Genomic DNA, 19450 nt, shown 5'->3' with positions numbered 1-19450 from the left:
GCCTGCCGCAGGGGGCTTCAGAACTTCAATGGCTGCTCTGGGGAATCAGGCAGTCCATCACCAACCCACCTGGCAGATACAGGTTTATGATATGGGTGGGAGACTCAGGACATGCATTCCTGCTATTTATTTCAGGCTTTCATACACGGTTGACATCAAGTTCCTCTCTGAACTGGTCACAGTGGCAAAGGCCTTTCTTACTCCTTGGCTCTACCACCCTGTCCTTTATCTGTGCTGCACTGACCCTTCACCACCTGCTGAAAAGCGATGGGCACTCAGCCCTGAAGGCAGCGTGGAACTGCATCCCCAGACTAAACCAGCTCAGCAGAAAATCTGTCCTTGAAAGTGTGTTCTTCTGCACACAGCAGCCCTCCCATTCCCATGGCAGGCACACAGGAGCTCAACAAGGCACTGCACATCTTTACAGGTGCACCTGCGCCATCCCTGCTCAGCCCAGTCCTCCTGGGCAGCCTCACACAGAAGCCCCCCGGGTTCCCTTCAGGTTGGCAAGGCTGTGCCAGGCAGACATGGCCTGAGCCCGACACCACACTGCTCCCCTGTGGCAGTACATGGAGGGGAGTGACGCCCGCAGGGTACTGACCAGTAGGAGTTGATGATTTTGCAGAAGGCCAACTCGCAGCACATCTTCAGGTTGCTCTGATGTTCAGGGAGGTCTGAGGATGAACACTTACTGGGATCCACCTCACAGTTTTCATCTGATTCATAGAGAGCCTTGATAAATTCCCCTGCAAAACAGACAGCGATGGGTTTTGGACATGCAGCCTTCAAGCAAGCCCCAGTGCTGTCACACAGGTGAGCAGGGCCATTCCCTGCCCCCCGCTGGCAGTGCTGCCCTGCTTGCTCCAGGTGCAGCCCTGGAGCTGCTCTGCTGGAAGATCTCTTTCCCCTGCCTGCCCCGAGCCCCCAGCTGCCCCCGCGCAGCCACCTCCCCAGGGCTATCTGCAGGAAGCATGAGGCAGGTTCTGCCATCATCTGTATGATGTCCTGCTGCCGTGGGCTGTGCCTGCTGCAGTCCCCTGGCGCTGACAAGCCAGTGTGATTCACAGAAGAAATGGATAATTAAAGGAAAGAAACAATTTACTTGGTTTATTTTGAGCTGAACATCGCACCAAATCGAATTATACCATTTCTGTGAGCTTCCTTGCATTCCTGCCTGCCTCTGCCTCACCAGAGGTGCCCCAGGCTCAAACCAGCACAGGCTGTTTGCGCTCCTGGTCCAGCTGCATGTCACTGGCCCCATGGCAGTGGGGTGGCAGAATGGAGCAGCAGCAGGAACCAGAAGCAGTGCCAGCCCCTGCAGACAGGGGATCCTGAGCCCCACGTAGCACTGCAGGACTGGTGGTGCACGGTGCTTTGGTTCCCCTTTCACTCCTCTTAGTCACCTCCCAATTCTTGACCTGTCTGGGATTTCCCCATCCTTGTGCTTTCTGTTCCCTCTCATTTGCACTCCTCCCTTTCCTCTGCCCAAACAGATATCAATTACATACCAGAGAGCCCCTCTGGTGTATCTTCAGCTCTGCTGGGAGCTGTGGAGCCTCTCTGCCTGCCCGCCGGCGATGCCTGCCATTAGGATCCAGCCCTATTACCGGCTTGTGCCTCGTGGTTTGAAGGAAAGCACCACGCTACACTGGGCTCCTTCTGACACACAGATTAATCATTTCCCTGATAAAAGGTCTGTGTAGAACCCATACCTGAACACCATGCAGGAACCGCAGGCTGCTCCTGCACCGGGCAACAGCATCAGCACCCAGCCCTGACGGGACCAATACAAAATCTGCTGCCTTGATTAACCTCCTGGCTTCAACCAGAGGGCATTACAAGACAGGAATAACCAACATTCCTCCTTTTCTGGAGGGCTACCTGCAGGTCTGACTGCATTTGCTCCCCTTCCTCAACTTCAACAGTATTATTATTACCTCAATGAAGTACTTATGCTTTTGTGGTCCCTGCCAGAATTACACAAGTCCACTAACAGGAAGCCAGCGTACTGAAAAACTCAGCTCTGCAGAAATGCTGCTCGCCCCTCTGCAAGGCTGTGCTCCGACCCCCCATTGCTTTGCTGAGCTTGAGAGCAGAGCAGCCCCCAGCCCACACTGTGCTGCCTGCACGCAGCAGTGCTGCTCTTCCTTCCTGACCTGCCCGCCAGCGGAACCTCTAATTATTTTCATTTGCATCAGGAGAAATATTTTTGGAGCCACGAGCATAGCCAGCCCTTTCAAAAACCACCAGGAGGTTTCCCAGTGCTGTAAGGGAGGCAGCTCTCATCACTGTCATTTGGGAGATTTCATCTGACTCACAGGAGCAGAACCGGGGGGAGCATCTCCGGCCGGGGGTGTGCAATCAGGGAAGGATTCAGCCAGCCTCCGTGATGCTGCCGCTGCTGAGACAGAAGGCTCGGCAGGCCATGCCTGCAAACACCATTTCGCTGTCTCCTTTGGAAGCAGATGAAGCGCCAGCTGAGCGCTCACCTTCACCTGGGGCTGTGCTGCCCCGCTGTGGGCTGCGCCTGGGGCCGGCAGCGTGCAGCCTTCGTGCTCCTCCACAACTGCTGGAGAACACCCCTGGGGGAGCAGCACCACCCCGATGCTGTCATGGCTCTGCCAGCACTCAGCACCGCGCAGAGCAGCCTCGGTACATACCTAAGGCATCTTGCAGGTATTTCTGTCCCACCAGCTTCAGGTATTCCTCGATTGCTTTGGTGGCCAGTGTGTTCTCCCTGAAAATGAGATGCTCATTCTCACCACAGCGATCAACTTCAGACATCATCAGGTCAGTCAAGAAATCCTGGAAAGCAAAGCCCATGGTGGGTCACCACGTACCAACATAGCCCCATGCACACAGTGCTGCTCCTGCTCCTCCCACAGACAGGAGCAGCAATCAGCCTCTGCACAGTGACAACATCTGCACCCCCAAAGTGATCCATTCCAGGCCTGCACCACATTTTCCCGTCCATCAGCTTTCTGATGGGTCCCATCTTGGCCTCATGTTTTGTGGATGAAGTATTTTTCCCACTATTTAATGTGGCTGCATCCGTACCAAGCTGCAACGGCTGCACATCAGGGGCACAACCTGGGTGTCATGAGCTGTACCCCACAGTCGATGGCTGAGAATCAGGCCTGCAATAAGCACCAGGGTTACCCAACGTCCTATTTCCCAGCACCCATGAAAATAAACACCACTGTTACAGCATGCATTTTTTTTTGCTGGGCTGATTTGCACAGCACCAAATACCACACCATTTCATCATCCTGTGCTGCACAGCGGTGGAAGGGGTGAGCGGAGCAGTGTGCACACTGACAGCTGCCCTGTGCATGGCTGAGCTCCTGAACTGCAAACACCAATAGAAAGCCAGTATCTGAGACCGAGCTCCACGTCTCCCTCAGCAACAGCATTAGTGATCAGAGGGGGTCACGTACCTCCCAGTGCATTCTGCTGAAAATCCACTATGTGGTGTAATGCTTAGCGTGCTGCAGCTACCATTAACGCATGAGAAATGCCATGCAGGTTTTAATGCTGGCACACATTCAGCTCCTATTCTCTACTTTGCTCATGGGAAAATCCTCCCACCGATGCACTCACCTGGATGGCACAGCAGGCTGGGCTGCCAGCACCCCCCTCATCCTGCATTGAAACCAAGTCTCCATGCAGGAGGCAGGGATGCTGCCCTACAGCTTCACTTCTGTAGCCAAGGGCACCTCTTCCAAACCACGTTCCTCTAACACAAGGTAACTCGCTCAGAAATAACCCTTCAGTGAGAAATCCTCCTTCACCCATCAGCAGCACACAAGACTATGTAGCCCATTTCTGTGCACAGGCAGCAAACGCTCCTGGAGGTGCTGTGCGGAGCTGCATGTCCTGCACACTGAGTCTAACCAGGTGCAGAAAGCAGCTCCACCCCAACACACAGCAGCACGTTCTGCTCACCTTCCAACCTCTGCTGAGCCCCAGGTGTGACCTGGAATCTTCAGGCTGGGATGCACTGCTGGCCCATTCCAAGGCCAAACCACCGTACCTACACAGCCCTTGGTTACTGTGCTGCTGTCCCAGATGAATGCAAACCTGGGCTGCAGGCAGAGGCACGAATCCCTCCACAATTTTCTGTCATTTTGCCTCTTTTATCAGCCAAGCCCGAATAAAACTTTAAACTCCTGCTCCAATCCCTCTGGCCGCTATCTGGGTACCTCCATCACCTTTATCTCCCTGGTTCTCTCCCAGGATGCGTTTCAATTCCAAGCCACAGCTCCGGCTGACACAAGGTGCTGATTCTTAATTAGCAGCCACTGACCTTGGCTTTGCTTGATTCTCTTTCCTGTCACTTTGCTAACATACTAATTATCTCAGGAACACTGAGTTTTACTGCTCCTCCTCACCCAGGTTTGCTTTCTCCCCCTCCACTCAGCTGAGGACCTGAGCTGTTCTCCCTCTGAGTGCAGGGCTGCAGAGCTGAGCAGGACGTGGGGACGCAGTGGCAGCTCCCACACAGAACCCAGCACCTCCCAGAGCTGCAGAGACCTGACAGCAGGATCCAGCAGAATGTGAACGTTGATGATTTCAGCTAATAGGCAGAATTCACTAGAATTAAAAATGAGTCATACGTGACCCCACGCAAAGCCAGGAAAGATCCCTTCTGAAGGTCTGTGGCAGCCACTGTCCCACACTGAGCACCACCAGCAGCTCAGCAGGTGAGAGAGCAGCCCTGCTGTCCCAGGAGCAGCCAGGGGAGATGCTGGCAGCCCGAGGAGCTCCACAGCCGCAGCTGGAGCGCAGTGTGCCAGGACAGCCCCCAGCAGCAGCAATGGGCCACCATGCAGGGCTCCTCAGCCTGGTGACACGGGGCCAATCCAGCCAGCCCTGAGCCGCACTGCAGGGCCAGGCGCTGCAGGAAGGAGCATTGCTTGCAGCCCAGCCCTCCGCACCAAGGAGCCACATCGGCTCTGGATCACACATCTGATATCTCTGCCTCAAGAACGCCAGCAGCAGCACTCAGAAGACACAAATGGAATGCAAATACTCGTCGGATCCCTCTGGGGGCTTCACTCACCCACATACAAGACTCCAAATAAAATGCAATAACTAAAGCCAATAAAACTCCCTGTTTCTGAGCAGCAGAGATCGGTGGGGGGTTGTTTTTAGTTAGGGCCCCTGGCAAAGGAAGAAAATAAGATGCTTTATTTCATTACATCAGAGTCAAGAGGGGAAGGGAAAGGCAACAGTAAAAATTAAGGGCTGTGGCGGTGCTCTTCAGGCTCACTCCTGCATTTACTTTAGGGATATTTGCCCCAGACTGGATACTGTGCAACCTCAGTCACCACACACACGTTGATAAGGAGAAACAACTCATAAATAAACTAATTCAGAGTACAACAGAGCAAGGCAGCACGGGCATCCAGCACTCCTCCAAGCAGGAGATACTGCAGCACAAGCTGCTGCAAAGCTGCTCCTGCACGGCCCCAGCAGCCCCGCACTGCTCACACACAGCTGAAGGTGAGCCTGGGGCAGAGAAGGAGCACATGGGAACAGGGGCTGCTCTGGAGGGGGCCTTGAACTGGAAAGGCTGATTGCAAAGTGAAATCCACCAAGTGTGAAACTGACACCTGCTCAAACAACAATCCTACACTGTAATGCCAACAGGGCCATGCAATTGGGCTAATTGCATCACTCAAGCACACAAAAAAACAAGAGAAGCAGCTCCATCACAAGAAAAAGCTACAGAAGGCAGCCAGCTCTGTCACCACCCGGTCCATACCCAGCCCCTGTGTGCCCCACAGCTGCCTGGGTATAGCAGCATCCGAGGGGCAGTGCCAGGAACCCCACGGAGGGGCCTGGGTTACCAGGGAAGGTCCTGCAGCCCCAGTCCTGCAGGGATGGACATGGGAGAGCAGAGTGGGGCTGTCAGTGCTGGGGGGGCTGCTCTGTTGGTCAGCACGCAATGAGCGGATGGGCCATGAGGTCTGCGGGTTGTCCTGATCGCGAGGCTGATGAATAGGATTGCCTTCACCTTAAGAGGATTGAATTGATAAAGGTAATGAGATTAGTGCTCATTTCAGAAGGCAGCAGGGCTTTTACAGAGCGGTGAAGAAAGAAGCCCTGGGAGGAGGTCGGGCAGCACACACCACAGCCCAGCAACAAACCCAACTGCAGGACATGCCATCAGCGTGCAGAGCAGGGCAAGCACCTCCTCCCTGACCTGGCAGCAGCACAGCCCCGCTGCACAGCACACACCAGCTCCCACACTGTGCTCCCCTTCCCCCTTAGCTTGACTACAGCTGCTGTCTAAAGCACTACAGGGGAAACTCCTTGCAAGGGAATGATGCCAGTGTCACCTACAGCTGCAGGTGTGCAGCAGCCCAGCTCCCCATGCTGGGACACCCAAACACTGCTCCCAACCAGGCAGCCCTGCACGCAGGCTGGGCAGGAGGCAGCGAGACTGCAGCAGGCTCACATGGGGGGGTGGATGCATCTGCTTATGGGAAGCAAATCCTTGCGGCATAAACAAATAGGGACACATGTTTATTCTTCACTCCATTCACACCATAATAAATATTTATTTCAAGTGAGCAGCTGGTTAGTTGGAGCTTTGTCTGATGCTGGATTTCATCTACCAACCATTTGGACAAGGAAGTTTTTTATATATTTATGATTATTAACTGAGCTGTGAGAGAGCCCTGAAACAGACCTAAGTGAGGGAAGCACTCTGCAGGTGCTGAGAGCCCCAGCCCTTCTCCCTGTGGGAAGGATGCAGCCTGCCTCTCTGTAACCACATCACACAGCACACATCAGCCTGGGCTAATGGCAGGGCTCAGCGCACCCAGCATTTTTAATTACCACTTTGTGTGTTTTGTCTGTGGGTTGCAAAACACATCAAAACAGTCAGGCATCTCAGCGCACCCTTACAGGTATCACTGATGTCTGTGATGATGGGAGGATGGCAGTGCCCAACACATGGGGCAGTTCCCCCCCTGGGCTGGGCAGCCCCAGCCAGCCTGCCTGCACTGCCACCTGTATCACAACGCTTTTCCCTTCTCTCCCCACCTTGGCAGCTGCTCCAGGCTTTCCAGCTGTACCCTGATGCACTCTGAGCCCTCACACAGCTCTGCGGGGGTGAAGCTTTTCCCCTTCCCAAGCAGAGATCAAAGGAAGCACGGCCTCTGACTCCAGGGAGGACTCTCTGCTTTCATTTCCCATCTTTTAATCTACTGTGATAAGGAAATGAAGCTCAGGCTGCTGCAGTTATTTAAAGAAGAAGATGCAGCTGCAACCCTTGCCCCCCTGCTGCCCACACCATGCAGGACCCCTGCCCTGCCTGCAGCTCTGACCAGCCCCAGTAACATCCCCTGGCTGCAGCACAAGCACTGACAGGAGCTGGGGGCTGCTGGGGCAGTGGGCACAGCCATGCATGGCAGCTCTGGCAACCCCTGGGGAACCACTGTGCCTCTGCAAGGGACTGCAGCACACCTACAGTGAACAGCTACAGGAAAAACAGTGCCTGTACGCTGTGACAGCAACCAGCTGCAAACACATCTCCATAGATATCTGCTGGATGCTTGGTTCTCGCTCCAGCTGTAATTGTTGCTTTAGTGTCACCTATGGCAGCCAAGAACCACAGAAAGTCCTTTATCAGTGAAATAAATAGCAACTGCCCATCACCACATCTGTGCTCCTCAGCTCAGAGAGGTCTCTGCCCCATGGCCCCATGAAGCCCAACACAGGCACAGCACAAACCCAGAACACGAGCACCACGACATGAGCACAGCCCACCTGCTCTCGATTGAGCCCCATGCTGGGCATGTGGCTGTGTCACACACACAACATGGGTGGGTGCTCCTCTCTCCCATTCATCTTTCTTTTTTTCCCCCTTGTTGCCAGCTTCTCCTTTTCTCTGCTTGTCCAACTCCTCCACGAAGGAGGCATCACCCAGTTCCCATGCTCCAGTAACTCCTGTTGCTTTGACAGCTCTCTCAACCCTGCGCTAATGCTGATGGCAGATGACAGGCAGAGAAAGCAGCAGCTCCATTTTAGGGGGCAATACATCACGTCTGTTTACTGTTTGCTGCATCCCCCGTGCAGAGCCTCTGGGATCCTGAGCACTGGCACAGACATGAGCCTGGAAAAATCCCTGCTCTCTCCTGAGCCTCGCCAGCACTGTATAGAGAAGGGACAAGCAGCAGCAGTGACAACAGCTCTCAGATCCACACACACAGCTCACAGTGCCTGACATCGGGGTGACACTTGACGCCTTTTGCACCAGAATTGTGCCAGCCATGCTCAAAGTGATTTTATTTCAGCCAGAGCTACGGCACCAGTGCCACCAGAGCTGCAGTGAGGGGCAGTGCCAGCAGAAGGCACAGCAAAGCCCTGCCACAAGGAGCAAGGGAGGGGACAACTAGGACGCTCTCCTTGCATTACAAGAGCAGGATCCCACATGCCCCAAGCTGATCCTGTCCCCACAGAGCAGAGCTGCACACCTCACCGAGTGCCCTGCGGCCCCATCCCGGGGTCAGGGAGGCTTAGGGCTGCTATTTTCATTCCCTCTGCAGCACCACGGCCTCACAATCCTCTCAGAGAGATTCTCCTGCCTTGAACTTATCCAGGAGGCCAAGCCACTTCTCTGTACAACAGATGGTAATTAAATCTAATCCATGAACCCTGCCATGATCCCAGGCAACAGCAGAGGCTGCAGAGGAAGCACTGAGCCTCACAGTTCCCCTCAGGTGAGCAGCTTGTGTCTCTGCTCTGCTAAAGCTCTGGCAATCTTGCTCTTCCCAGGGATCTGCTGCAGAGCTCAGGGAGATGCTAACACAGAGAACTGCCGATGCAGTGACTCGGCTGTGCTGTGGCACCTGTGGAACACAGCAAGGACACTCCATGGCAACTCCATGCCTTGTGGAACTCAGGGCTCAGCAGTGCCCTCCAGTAAGGGGGTTTCCAGCTCTGTTCCTCTGCTCTCACTCTCAGGATCACCACTAGCAGTAAATCCCACCCCCTCTTCTTCCCGACTTGCTTCTTTCCCAGACCCAGTATTCCCAGTCATAGAGGACGATCACACGCTGCATTTTCACCACTCACAAACTGGTCAGCATCAGCTCCCCGGTGAATCCTGCCCCAGCAGTGCCCAGGTCTCCTTGCACTGCTGCCCCATCTTGTCTCTTCTGAAAGCAAAGGACAGACCCCAAAGACCTGAGCGATGTATGTGCCTGGAGGTGCCCTTAGCTTTGACATTCTCATGGTACCCCCTTGTACACTCTTGCATTTGGTGCTGCAGTGCAGGGAAACCTTCTGGGCTCCCACAGGAACACCCAGCACACGCCAGCAGCACACAGCTTAAGCCAACATTGCTCACACTTTATCCCTGAGAAGTGCCTTCTTCCTTTCTGTTACGTTTGTGCCTATTCATAGAATAAAATCTGGCCCCTAAGCCTCCAGAAGCAGAGAAAAATGACTTAGGTTGGTATCTTGGGGTCCTACTGATTTCCTTACTAATTAAGCAATTAGCAATGCACATGCTACCAATTTGCTTGTACGAAAAAGCAAAATTACACTGTAATAGTGATGGCTGAGACCAACTGAAGCGGTGACTTCCAACAACCCAACCCAGGAGACTGCTCCTGTCCTGTCCCCCGGCAGCCAGTGGGTGCCAAAGGCTCTTACCTTGGCCTTGCCTGTGCTCTGCAGGATGTGCACCAGCGCAGATGCCATCTCCTCTTTGTTCTTCACACTCAGCGAGGGCTCCAGCACTGAGCACAGCACCATGTAGTTGTTAGTGATGTACTCGGCGAACTCTTTGTACATCTCCATGGGAAGAATGCTCATGCTCTGGTAGCGTGACTTGATGCGGATCATGGGCCCCGGGGATTTGCCCTTCCCAGGGTTGGGGCTGACCACAGGGTACCACTTCTCCACAAACTGCCGTCCCGTGACTGAGCTGACAGGGATGTTCACTTGTCCAATGAAATTGGTCTTGTCCTTCTTTTTCTTCTTGTCAGTCTCTTTGTATAAGTGCACCGTAATGTTTTTGAGCGATGGGAGGTTATTAAATTCAAAGTGCTCCCCCCAGAAGACATTATCAGTTTTCAATTTACAGGTAGTTCGTGCATAAAGAACGTCATCCAGGCATAATTCACACAAGTACTTTTTCTTCGCTGGCAGGTCCTTGGCTTCAATAATCCATAACTTTAACATATTCTCTACCCTTCTGCTGTTGTCCTAGAAAAAAAAGATGCAAAGAAAAAAGGTCAAGAAGAAAAACAAAGCCATGCACAACAAAACTGGAGATAGGTGTTAATTATTTCGGATGTGCTAAATGAGCAGAGGCTTAATTACATTTTATTTTAAGGAAATACTGGCTCTCAGGAATTTGCATAATAATGCTACTTATGTTAATTTTCCAAATATCACCGTGCTCTCCACATCTGCTGGTGCCAATTAATATAAGCAACGAGGAAGATAAAACCCCTCTGCATCACAAATGGGCCAAATCCAATCCACTGCCAAGAGGACCTCAAAACCTGGACGAACCCAACCAATGACTAATGGCCTTTGCAAAGCAACACCTACATCACAGGTATCACGCTACCACCTCCCTGATCTGTACAGCTGCTTTGCAGCAGCACTGAAAGACACTGTTTATTATTGCAACAACAAAAGGACCCCAGTGCACACCCAGGGATCGCCCCATCCACGGCTGGAACACTGCTACCCCTGACATGGAAGAAGCATTTACAAGATATCAATATTTTAGGGCAGAAGTCCAGAGCATCCAGCTAAGAGATGGAAAGGAATTACGGGAGACAGAGTGAGTCACACAGCGGAATCATTACGATTCAGAAATAGAAATCTGGCCTGGTACCATTTAGATTGCATGTAGCAAAGGATACTCTGGATCATATGCAGCTCCTGGCAATGCTGACCTCATGCTGGAAGAACAGCCAGGGGCATTTGCAGCAGTGACATCGGGGCTCTGCAGTAACCTGTGTGGTTTGGAAGCTCCTTGTGAAATTGCAACCAAGGCTTACACTGCTTGGGTTTGTTAGTCTGGGCAGGAACATCTCTGCTGGGAACCCTCAGTGGGGTACTGTAGGTTCAGGAAGTACACACAGGAACTATACAAGAGCACTGAATTCCTGACAGAAATATCAACTCTGACACTGAGAGTTTATTGTCTACGCACTCAAACAAAGATGGAAAGTTAGCCATCAGCTAGAGGCATGTTTCAAAATGAGGGCACCCTTCCAAATGTGTTTCCAATGAACACTGCGTCTCAAAGACACACAGAGTGCCCTGCCCTCCCTCACATTCCTCGGGCTTTTCTCACAGAGTGACCTTCCAAACCCCACTGCTCACTCAGGCCATTACTGCCAGGCCTCTATACTCAGAAAGGCACCGAAGCACTGAACAACACGTGCAGGACACACTGCGAGGGGCAGAAGCCCACCGCTCCCATTCTGATGAAGGAAATCTGCTGAATGAGGAACAATGAGCTCAGACATGGAGGGCTGGGGCTCTGTAAGTAGCCTGCCAGGCCCAGAGCTACCCTGTAACACAGCTATACATCTCTGATGCAAGGAACGAATTCACAGGATCCCATCGTTTGTGTCTTCTCTGATCAGCAGAAAATGACTTGTTGACAGAGCTCATCAGCTGTGAAATCCTGTGGCTGATGAGCCTTGATCAATCTTTGTTAGCTAACTCCAGTGCAGAGAGAGGGAGATGCAGCTGTAGACTTTATTTAGTCTTATGGGTCATAAAAACACACAACTGCCTGTAAAAGTGAAAGCTATGTTCTACTATCGCCTCAAAGAACTCACTGAGATGTGCCACCTGAATATCTCTATCACTGAAGTTGACAATGCAAGAATTGCCAGTCAGAAAACGTGATGTGTGAACTCTTCATACTGTTCCCTGGTTCTGCTGGCAGCTACTGGCCATCTGTCCCAGCACTTGGTGGGGAGTCCCACTTAAGTAGCAACTGCCATTAGTAACAGAGCAAGACTGAAGACTCTTGAAAGCTGATCATGTCTCAGCAAAAGCCGAAGCTGCACGTGCTGAGAAAAGTGGGAAGAGATAATTGGCACTTTCCTGTAAATATAATTGTGGAAGAAAGTGATATGGAAAAAGGCTGACCCACAATTACACTTACTCACTGAAATGACAATACGTCCCCTGCTGCTACTATGCACTGGGCTATAAAATGTAATAACGAGGAACTGAACTATAACAGAGGCAATTCCTCATAGCCACTACCTTATTTGGGTGCACGGCACGCCGCAGGTTTTCCATCCATTTATCTCGCTCTGCTGCAGAACGACACGAGAAGCACTTACTTCCTGATGAAGTCGTCACCTACAGGGAAAGGAACAGGATTATGTCTTGACCAGCACACTGCAGACTGTGATTTGGGGAAGGGGGGGGTTAGGAAAGGTGACAGGGATTTGTTTTTATTTATTTATTTTTAAATTTTAAGTAAACAGCTTTAGCCAAGCATGAAGCAGCAGCCCCCTAAGGCCAGCAGAAGGACAGGGGAACTCTGTATGTCGCGGAAATAATCATGGAAGCAAATTCCAATTACTTCTCCTCTTCCACACCAGAAAACACAAGATAATGGGCCCTGTGCATGTGATGCTTTAAACCACCACGTTTCACAATCGAGAGAGTGAAAATCCTTAAATGAACTGAAGACAAATTGCAACCACTCGGCATTCCTCCAGACTCAGCCCAAAACTCCCAACAGCAATCACCCATTCCTTGCTTTCAGAAGAGCATCTTCTGGACCCCTGAGTGGGAAAAACCATTTTTGGTTCTGAGCTCTGACCGGAGCATCACATGGATCAGTGATCTTCATGAGATATTGACTGACTTAACAAAGAGTATCCTCACCTCAACAAGATTGTGGGCATGCCAGAATACTGCAAAGGCAACGATAAACTCTGTTAATGGAACTCACGAGCAGGTGACCCCTCAGGTCGGATAAAATCTCGCCATTTTTAAAATGCCGTCAGTACTGTATGCTTTGAGGATACTCAAAGTGCACTGCAAGGAGCCTCAGCGGGGCAGCACCAGAGGATCACAACCCAGTTCCATTTCACACAACAGCTGTTTCACCTGAAGCACTCAGATGACATTCCAGGGTAATGCTCACACTGATAGTACCAGCACAGCCACCTGCAGGAGGACACACCAGGGCAGCAGCCTCCTCTACATCCCCCCAGCTCTAGGAAAGGCCAGGATGAAGTTGCTTGGTTTTACAGCCCTGCAGCAGCCTTTTCTTTCTCCCCAGACACAAGACTTTGGTTTGCCAGCACAGGAACAGATCCCTTCCATCCTGACTGCTGCTCCTGCTCCGGGTCACCAGGATCCCACAAACAGCAGAGCCAGGAATAGGCTCTGGGAGATTGGACTCGCCGTGTCCCTCAGCAGGCTGAGCAGCTCGCTGTATATTTAGTGCACACAGCCTCTGCGGGGGCACTGGATGACTCTTCTGACTGGAAGGTCTTATAAGGAGAAAGATGATGATGTTGAATCAATTTAAAAACAGTCAATGGGGAAAACAAGAAAATACTGACTTCCGAGTACTCAGCAAGTCAGTAAAAAAGCAAGTTTCACAGACCTCAAAGCCTTCTCCAAAGCAAAACAACCCCAGGCGACCTTCAGGAGCAGAGGAGGGGAAAACGCTCACAGAGTTCCACCACTGCTGGCCCGGAGAACCCCGCGATGCCGCACACAGCGCTCAGCCCTACAGCACTGTGCCTGCCCAGCACCCAGCGGGGATCCAGAAAGATCTGCTAACTCATTTCACATCCGACCTAGCACAGTATTTGAAGGAGCCTCTGGAGACGCAAGACCAAGGCATTAGCACAATATGCCATTTAGCTCTCACCTAAGCCCTTCCCTCTGGAGCCTGCTGATGAGTAACCATCAGTTACTAATCAATGTCCCTTTTGTTTCCCAGCATTCTTCCCTTCCTCTGCAGGATTTGCAGAACAGCAATTAACGTGTTCTCTTTTCTGTATGAATCTCCTTTATCCCATTCGCTTAAAAATGGAATTTTTTTCCTCCTTACAAGTGCATGACTTGTGTCATTTCCCTCTCAGTCAACTTTCTTCAAGTACTTTTGTATCCCTTCCTCTGCTCTTGTGTGCCAAACAGAACAGATAAACAACTCTTACATTATGGATGTCACATCTATTTTCCATCTAGCTTCATTTTATCTTTCTTGAGTGGAATGTAATGGAGGCCATATAATTTACAAAAGTGTTCTCTCCTGACCTGCCAGACTTGCTCAATTCTACAGAGAATGAACAGCACTGGAGTTTATACCTCAGCCCACTCCCTCTACTTCACATTTGGGGCTATTCATTCATTTATTTATTGACTGAGACCGTTCCAGCATTACCTGCTTCAGTTTTAAGATGATTTCTGAATTCATTTATTTCAAACAGTGCTAATTTCAGAGAAACCTTCTGTCCTATCCTGGACACTGACATGGCTGCCTTGGTGCATCTCTGCCCACCTTAGGAATGTCTGCATCCCCACCAACCCCTGCAGCACAGCACTGCCCTGTTTTATCTATTCTTTGATGTCCCAGTACAACCAGGTTACCTTCTCTTTCACACAGGTATTGACACCTTATTTCTGCAATAAAGCCATTTCCCAATTCTATATTCAGGCCCTGCCATAAGCAGTAATACTTTTCCACCCTTGATGCATGACAAACTATTCCCAAGAGGTATGGCACTGTGTTACCTAACAACAGGCTTGTTTGTACGTGTCCCATTGCCTCCTGCTAGTGCAGACCCAGCCATGAGCCACAACAAAATGCATACGGCCATGGAAAAAATACCCTAAAATACAGTTCTTATTTACACAAACAAGTGAAGTTTGAGTTTTCTAGACAAAGTCCTCAACACTCCCACTGACAAAAGCAGCCTTTGCGACCACAAATAACACCCCTGTAAATGCAGTATAGAGCAGAGCACCTTCTGATATCCACGTGAACATAAACCACACATTTATACGCTAATACACATTTCTAAGCAGTCCAGCACCTGCACCATGAGCACGCCCTGCTGCGACAATGGTTACAACACAACGAGCTCACTGCTCTGATTTGTGGGTATGTTCCTCCTTGGAAAGATGAAGCAATTTTCTGCCCATGGAATGGTCTCTGTGTAACAATTCAGAGCAGAAATGCTCTGTAACAGCAAGAGCCCACAGCAGGACCCAACGCCTGGCTCCCCAGCCAGCTCCATTACAGGGCGTACAGATGTGCTCCTTACCTCAAAGCAGTAGTCTTGTCCCAGGATGCTGCTGTGGACCGGCTTGATGACCACTTCTTCCTCCATGCTGAGATCCAAAGCCTCAACAGCACTACTGGGACTGAGCAGAGACTCGTGGGAGCGCGATTCTTTCAGCCTCGGCATTAGATGGGATCTGGAGGAAAAAATGCAACCGTATCAATCTGGGCTTTCCTGCCCAGAGAAATGATTAAGCCTATCTGTTAGCAACAACCGCAGAATATTCCTATGAATTTTTTGCTGTGATATAAGAGATGGCCCAGAATAGCATTCCCCTGTGCACAGGCACCCTCCTCCCCCTCCAGATACGAATACAGCTGTACACAGATGCAGTCAGCGTGCAGATCTCACTCTGTAACCAACAATCCGAGAACTCCTGTGCTCCATCCGACTGTCACACACCACCCCAGGATGGGAGAGTGTGGAAAAAATAAGGCCATGATAGCCCTATCGACTGATCTAAATGCTCTGGAGCCCCACTGGCAGCATTTAGCAGCAGGGAGCCCACAGACAGCGAGCAGCACACCATTTTCAGAGGCAGCCAATACAATCAATGGTGCTGTAACTCTTATAGCAAAATCAGAGTGCTCGGGGTGGGGGGGTGGGGAAACAAAAAGAAAGATAGCTAAGATACTCCCAGGGAAAACACAAGGCAGCCACAAAGTGGCAAGGGAAAAATAAAGAGAGCAGAGGGAGCAGTTGCTTTCTCTGTAGTCTGCACCACATAAAATGTTCCCATGTATGGCAGCTCACAAAAGCTCTGATCTCAGCAAACTCTGACCTTTCAAACCTCTGGCAAGTACTTTGAGGCTTCCAAAGAGACCACGTGTAGATCTGCCTGTCCAGAAAGAGTGTGCTGCTCTATTCAAAGGCACGGAAGGACAGAAATAAAGGCAATCTGAGATATTCCCAGCACAGAGCTCCCAATATTCTCCATCGGATTGCTTTGCCTGCATGTATTGAGTTTTGTCAGTCTACGGAACAAAGCTGACCAAAACACAGAAATGTCAATAGTGCATGCAAAATTCATGGCTTCCAGTGACTCACACGCCAAGCACAATCTTGAGAACAGCCAAAGTCAAGTCTGAGATAAACAGCACTGAAGATCTGCCTTTAAGATTCAGGCCATGGACAGACCCATGGTGATGAGGACCACCCTGCAGTGGGGCCACCCCACCCCGGCTGCGTGATAGCATGGATGGAGGAGACCCTGCAGGGTTGATGGTCAGGACCAGCATAGTGGCACCTGCTGAGGGGTCTGCAGAGACCTGCAGGGCCACACCAGCATCTCAGCTCAGGGGACAACCACCAGCCCTCAAATTTTAGAAGCCTGAGGTAAACACAGACCCATATGGGATGGGAAGCAGTGACTCAGAATCAAAAACCTCTCCACCCCATCAGCAATTCTCTATTGTGATTAAATTGATCTTTAGGATCTGAACACAGTCATTTCCCAGTACTTTGTGGCAATTTTACACTATTTTCACAGAAAAGGATCTGTATCGTCTTCCTCTGAGTGGTACTGTAGGCGAGCTCCAAGATGGGCAGATGGATCAGCTGAGCACCATGCTAACAGCCAGCAGCCCCACAACAGACAGCTCAGCCCCAATAAGCTCAGCACCAGCATTTACAGGAAGGCTTCATTCTGTAATTTACAGCTGAAATTAGTAGAGCCAAGCAACTGAGCTGGGACTGCACTCTTGTGTGGGCATATATAAATATTGATAACCTAAACCTACAGCTGAGGAACTGCGTGCTGTAACACACCGAGCCCGACTGCTTCATGCTGGCACAGATTTTTTTGTTGAGATTAAAACAAACCAAGGGTGTTTTTCATCCAGAATTACTGCAGCTGCAAGGCCAAGGGTGGGAGTGCAGATGTGCAGCACAAAGAACCACCACGCAGGAGCTTCTCAGGGCACATTATGCTCTCTCCACATTCAACAAACATTTTATTTCTACCCCTCCATAATCCACACACGCCTCTGGGTGTCCTTAAACAAGCAGGTGCCAGGCATTAGGGGCTCTTGTTTGAGACCCCAGAGGAAGGCTGAGGTCTCTCTGCCAGAGGCTCCCAGCGCAGGCCTGGTGCTGGGCCTGGTGCCATGATGTCAGCGCAATGGCTGGGCCCTGGGGAGCACAGCAGGGAGCGAGGGCAGGGAAGGACACCGAGTCCTCACATCTTCACACTCTGACCCAGAGGAGAAAACATTTCCCATGGCTGTTAGTGAGGAACCGGACATCCGCAGCACGAGCCGTTTCCTGGAAGCTGTTTGCTGTCTGTCCCAGCTCCCACATTCCCATTGCCCAGGCCGCAGGTTGCCCCCAGCTCATGGAGATGGCACTGCCCAGCCCAGGACCCCTCAGCCCACCCAGGGCCAGGCAGGACGTGGCTCCCTGCAGTCCCAGAGCAGCACCCACAGCCCAGCCCCTCCTGCAGCAATCCTTAAGGTGTGCAGGGCTCAGTGCACACAGCTGCTGGCCGAGAAGTGCAGGAATAATAATACAGCATCCCGGCTTGTGTGAGCTGATAGATCCAGTCCTTACACCTTTGTTCTAATACGGTGGGAACAGACAGCTGCCCAGAGACATCTCACAGCAGGATCCCTCCTTCCAAGCGGCACACGCAGTTCCTTTGCCACAGGCCTTATTGTATATTGTAATCCTTTTCTACATGCCTAAAGTTCAGTGGAAACGAAGGAGGGGAAATATATATATATATATATATATATATCTCATAAAACACCACATTAGTTCCAAAGAGAAATAACATTGCTGCTACTGGCACTGACCTGAGAGCCATACACAGAGGCAGGCAGGCTCTGGTTATTAAAGGGAGCGGTTTACTGCCTATGAGCAATGAGAGAGGATTGCTGCCCTAAATAATAAGAGTCACAAAACGTTACTGAGCAGAGATGCACCCCCACCCCACTGCTTCCATCAGGAGCCACCAGAAGCGCTGCCAGGTGTCGTGGGGCTGACAGCAGCACAACCCCAGTCATGGCTGCACCGGGTTAACCTGGAGTTGTGTGTTCAACTTATCCAGTCTGCTTCCAGAATTGCTTTCTTGTGAAGACAAGCCCTCCGAGGGGCAGCCCCGTCAGTTTGCATTTCAGGACCTCACCTGCCTGAACCCACACAGCTGCTGGCTCCTGTGGTTTGTGATGGAAACATTCCCGATATTTCTGAAAGGCGGAACCGAGCACAGGAGTCAGCGGGGAGCAGACAACGTGTACAGCAAAAACGGGGGGAGAAAAAACAACAGCTCTTCTTCAGCCTCCTTCTGTTCCATCATGGAGCAGCAGCAGGCTGAGGGACATCCCAGCCCCATGGAGCTGTGCTGCAGGAGTTGCCCTGCACTGCTGACAGCCCAGCACAGGGCCACGTCCCACCTCCTGGGGACGGATGTGACACAGCGCTGCCTCCCACTGACCTCCCGGCCACCGCTGCAGTTCTCAGCCATTCCATCCCGAACGCGTTGCTTCCATTCGACAAACAAACACCAAAGTGATGTTATGGGAAGAACTGGGAGGAGCAGCACGGCGGAACTCACACGCTCCCAGAGGAGCAGCAAACCCAGCTCCTTCCTGAGCGTGTGGCTGAGGCCCTGCATGCACTGCATGCACTGCACACATCCTGCCAGCACAGCACTGCTGTTTGCCCACCCTCATCTCCCATGGAGGTGCTGCAGCCTTCAGGCTCCCGGGGCAGCTCACTGTGTCACAGTGACGAACCCAATGCAACACCTTCACTGTGCAGCACAACGGACGTGTAATTAAACTTATTAATGCCTGCCCTTGTTTGCAGGCTGCTCTCAGTTTCAGCCGGCAGCAGCTTTAATTACATTCGGGAGGACTTTGGCAGCTCTGACCAGATTCCATGTCTATTTTTGCCAGCTGAAGGATGTTCCACCTGTGACACACACCTGGGCACGGCGCTGGGTGTGCAACGTGCAGCGGGAGGGAAACTGCAGCAGCAAAATGGCACAAGAGCAAGGAATCCACGGGGCTCCAAAACACCCCTTGAGTTTCAATAACCAAACGCGTTAGAGAAGCAACTTCTCCCTCCTTCCGAGAGCAGACTGGCACCATCGCTTCCCTTCCTCAGCAGCAATCAACACCTCTATACACAACACGACC

The 19450-nt window shown here is 51.5% G+C and overlaps 1 protein-coding gene across 12 annotated transcripts in view; it reads right to left on the bottom strand.

The window, feature by feature from the left end:
* Positions 1 to 19450, bottom strand: part of DAB2IP (DAB2 interacting protein) — a 149040-nt gene that overhangs the window by 20817 nt on the left and 108773 nt on the right. For 11 of the 12 annotated variants that reach the window (XM_015878976.2, XM_015878975.2, XM_015878974.2 and 8 more), the window contains 5 exons: positions 15294 to 15447; positions 12262 to 12360; positions 9670 to 10224; positions 2661 to 2805; positions 602 to 746 (listed from right to left, as the gene is read on the bottom strand). In XM_015878976.2, the coding sequence (XP_015734462.1) occupies positions 602 to 746; positions 2661 to 2805; positions 9670 to 10224; positions 12262 to 12360; positions 15294 to 15447 (1098 nt within the window). Of the gene's footprint in view, positions 1 to 601; positions 747 to 2660; positions 2806 to 9669; positions 10225 to 12261; positions 12361 to 15293; positions 15448 to 18435; positions 18762 to 19450 lie in introns of those variants that run through there. The other variant, XM_015878984.2, reaches the window with a different exon arrangement.

The sequence above is a fragment of the Coturnix japonica genome, chromosome 17, assembly GCF_001577835.2.
Source record: "Coturnix japonica isolate 7356 chromosome 17, Coturnix japonica 2.1, whole genome shotgun sequence".
NCBI lineage: Eukaryota > Metazoa > Chordata > Aves > Galliformes > Phasianidae > Coturnix > Coturnix japonica.
The sequence above is the reverse complement of the archived record's forward strand: the minus strand, read 5'-3'. Positions and strand labels throughout refer to the sequence as shown.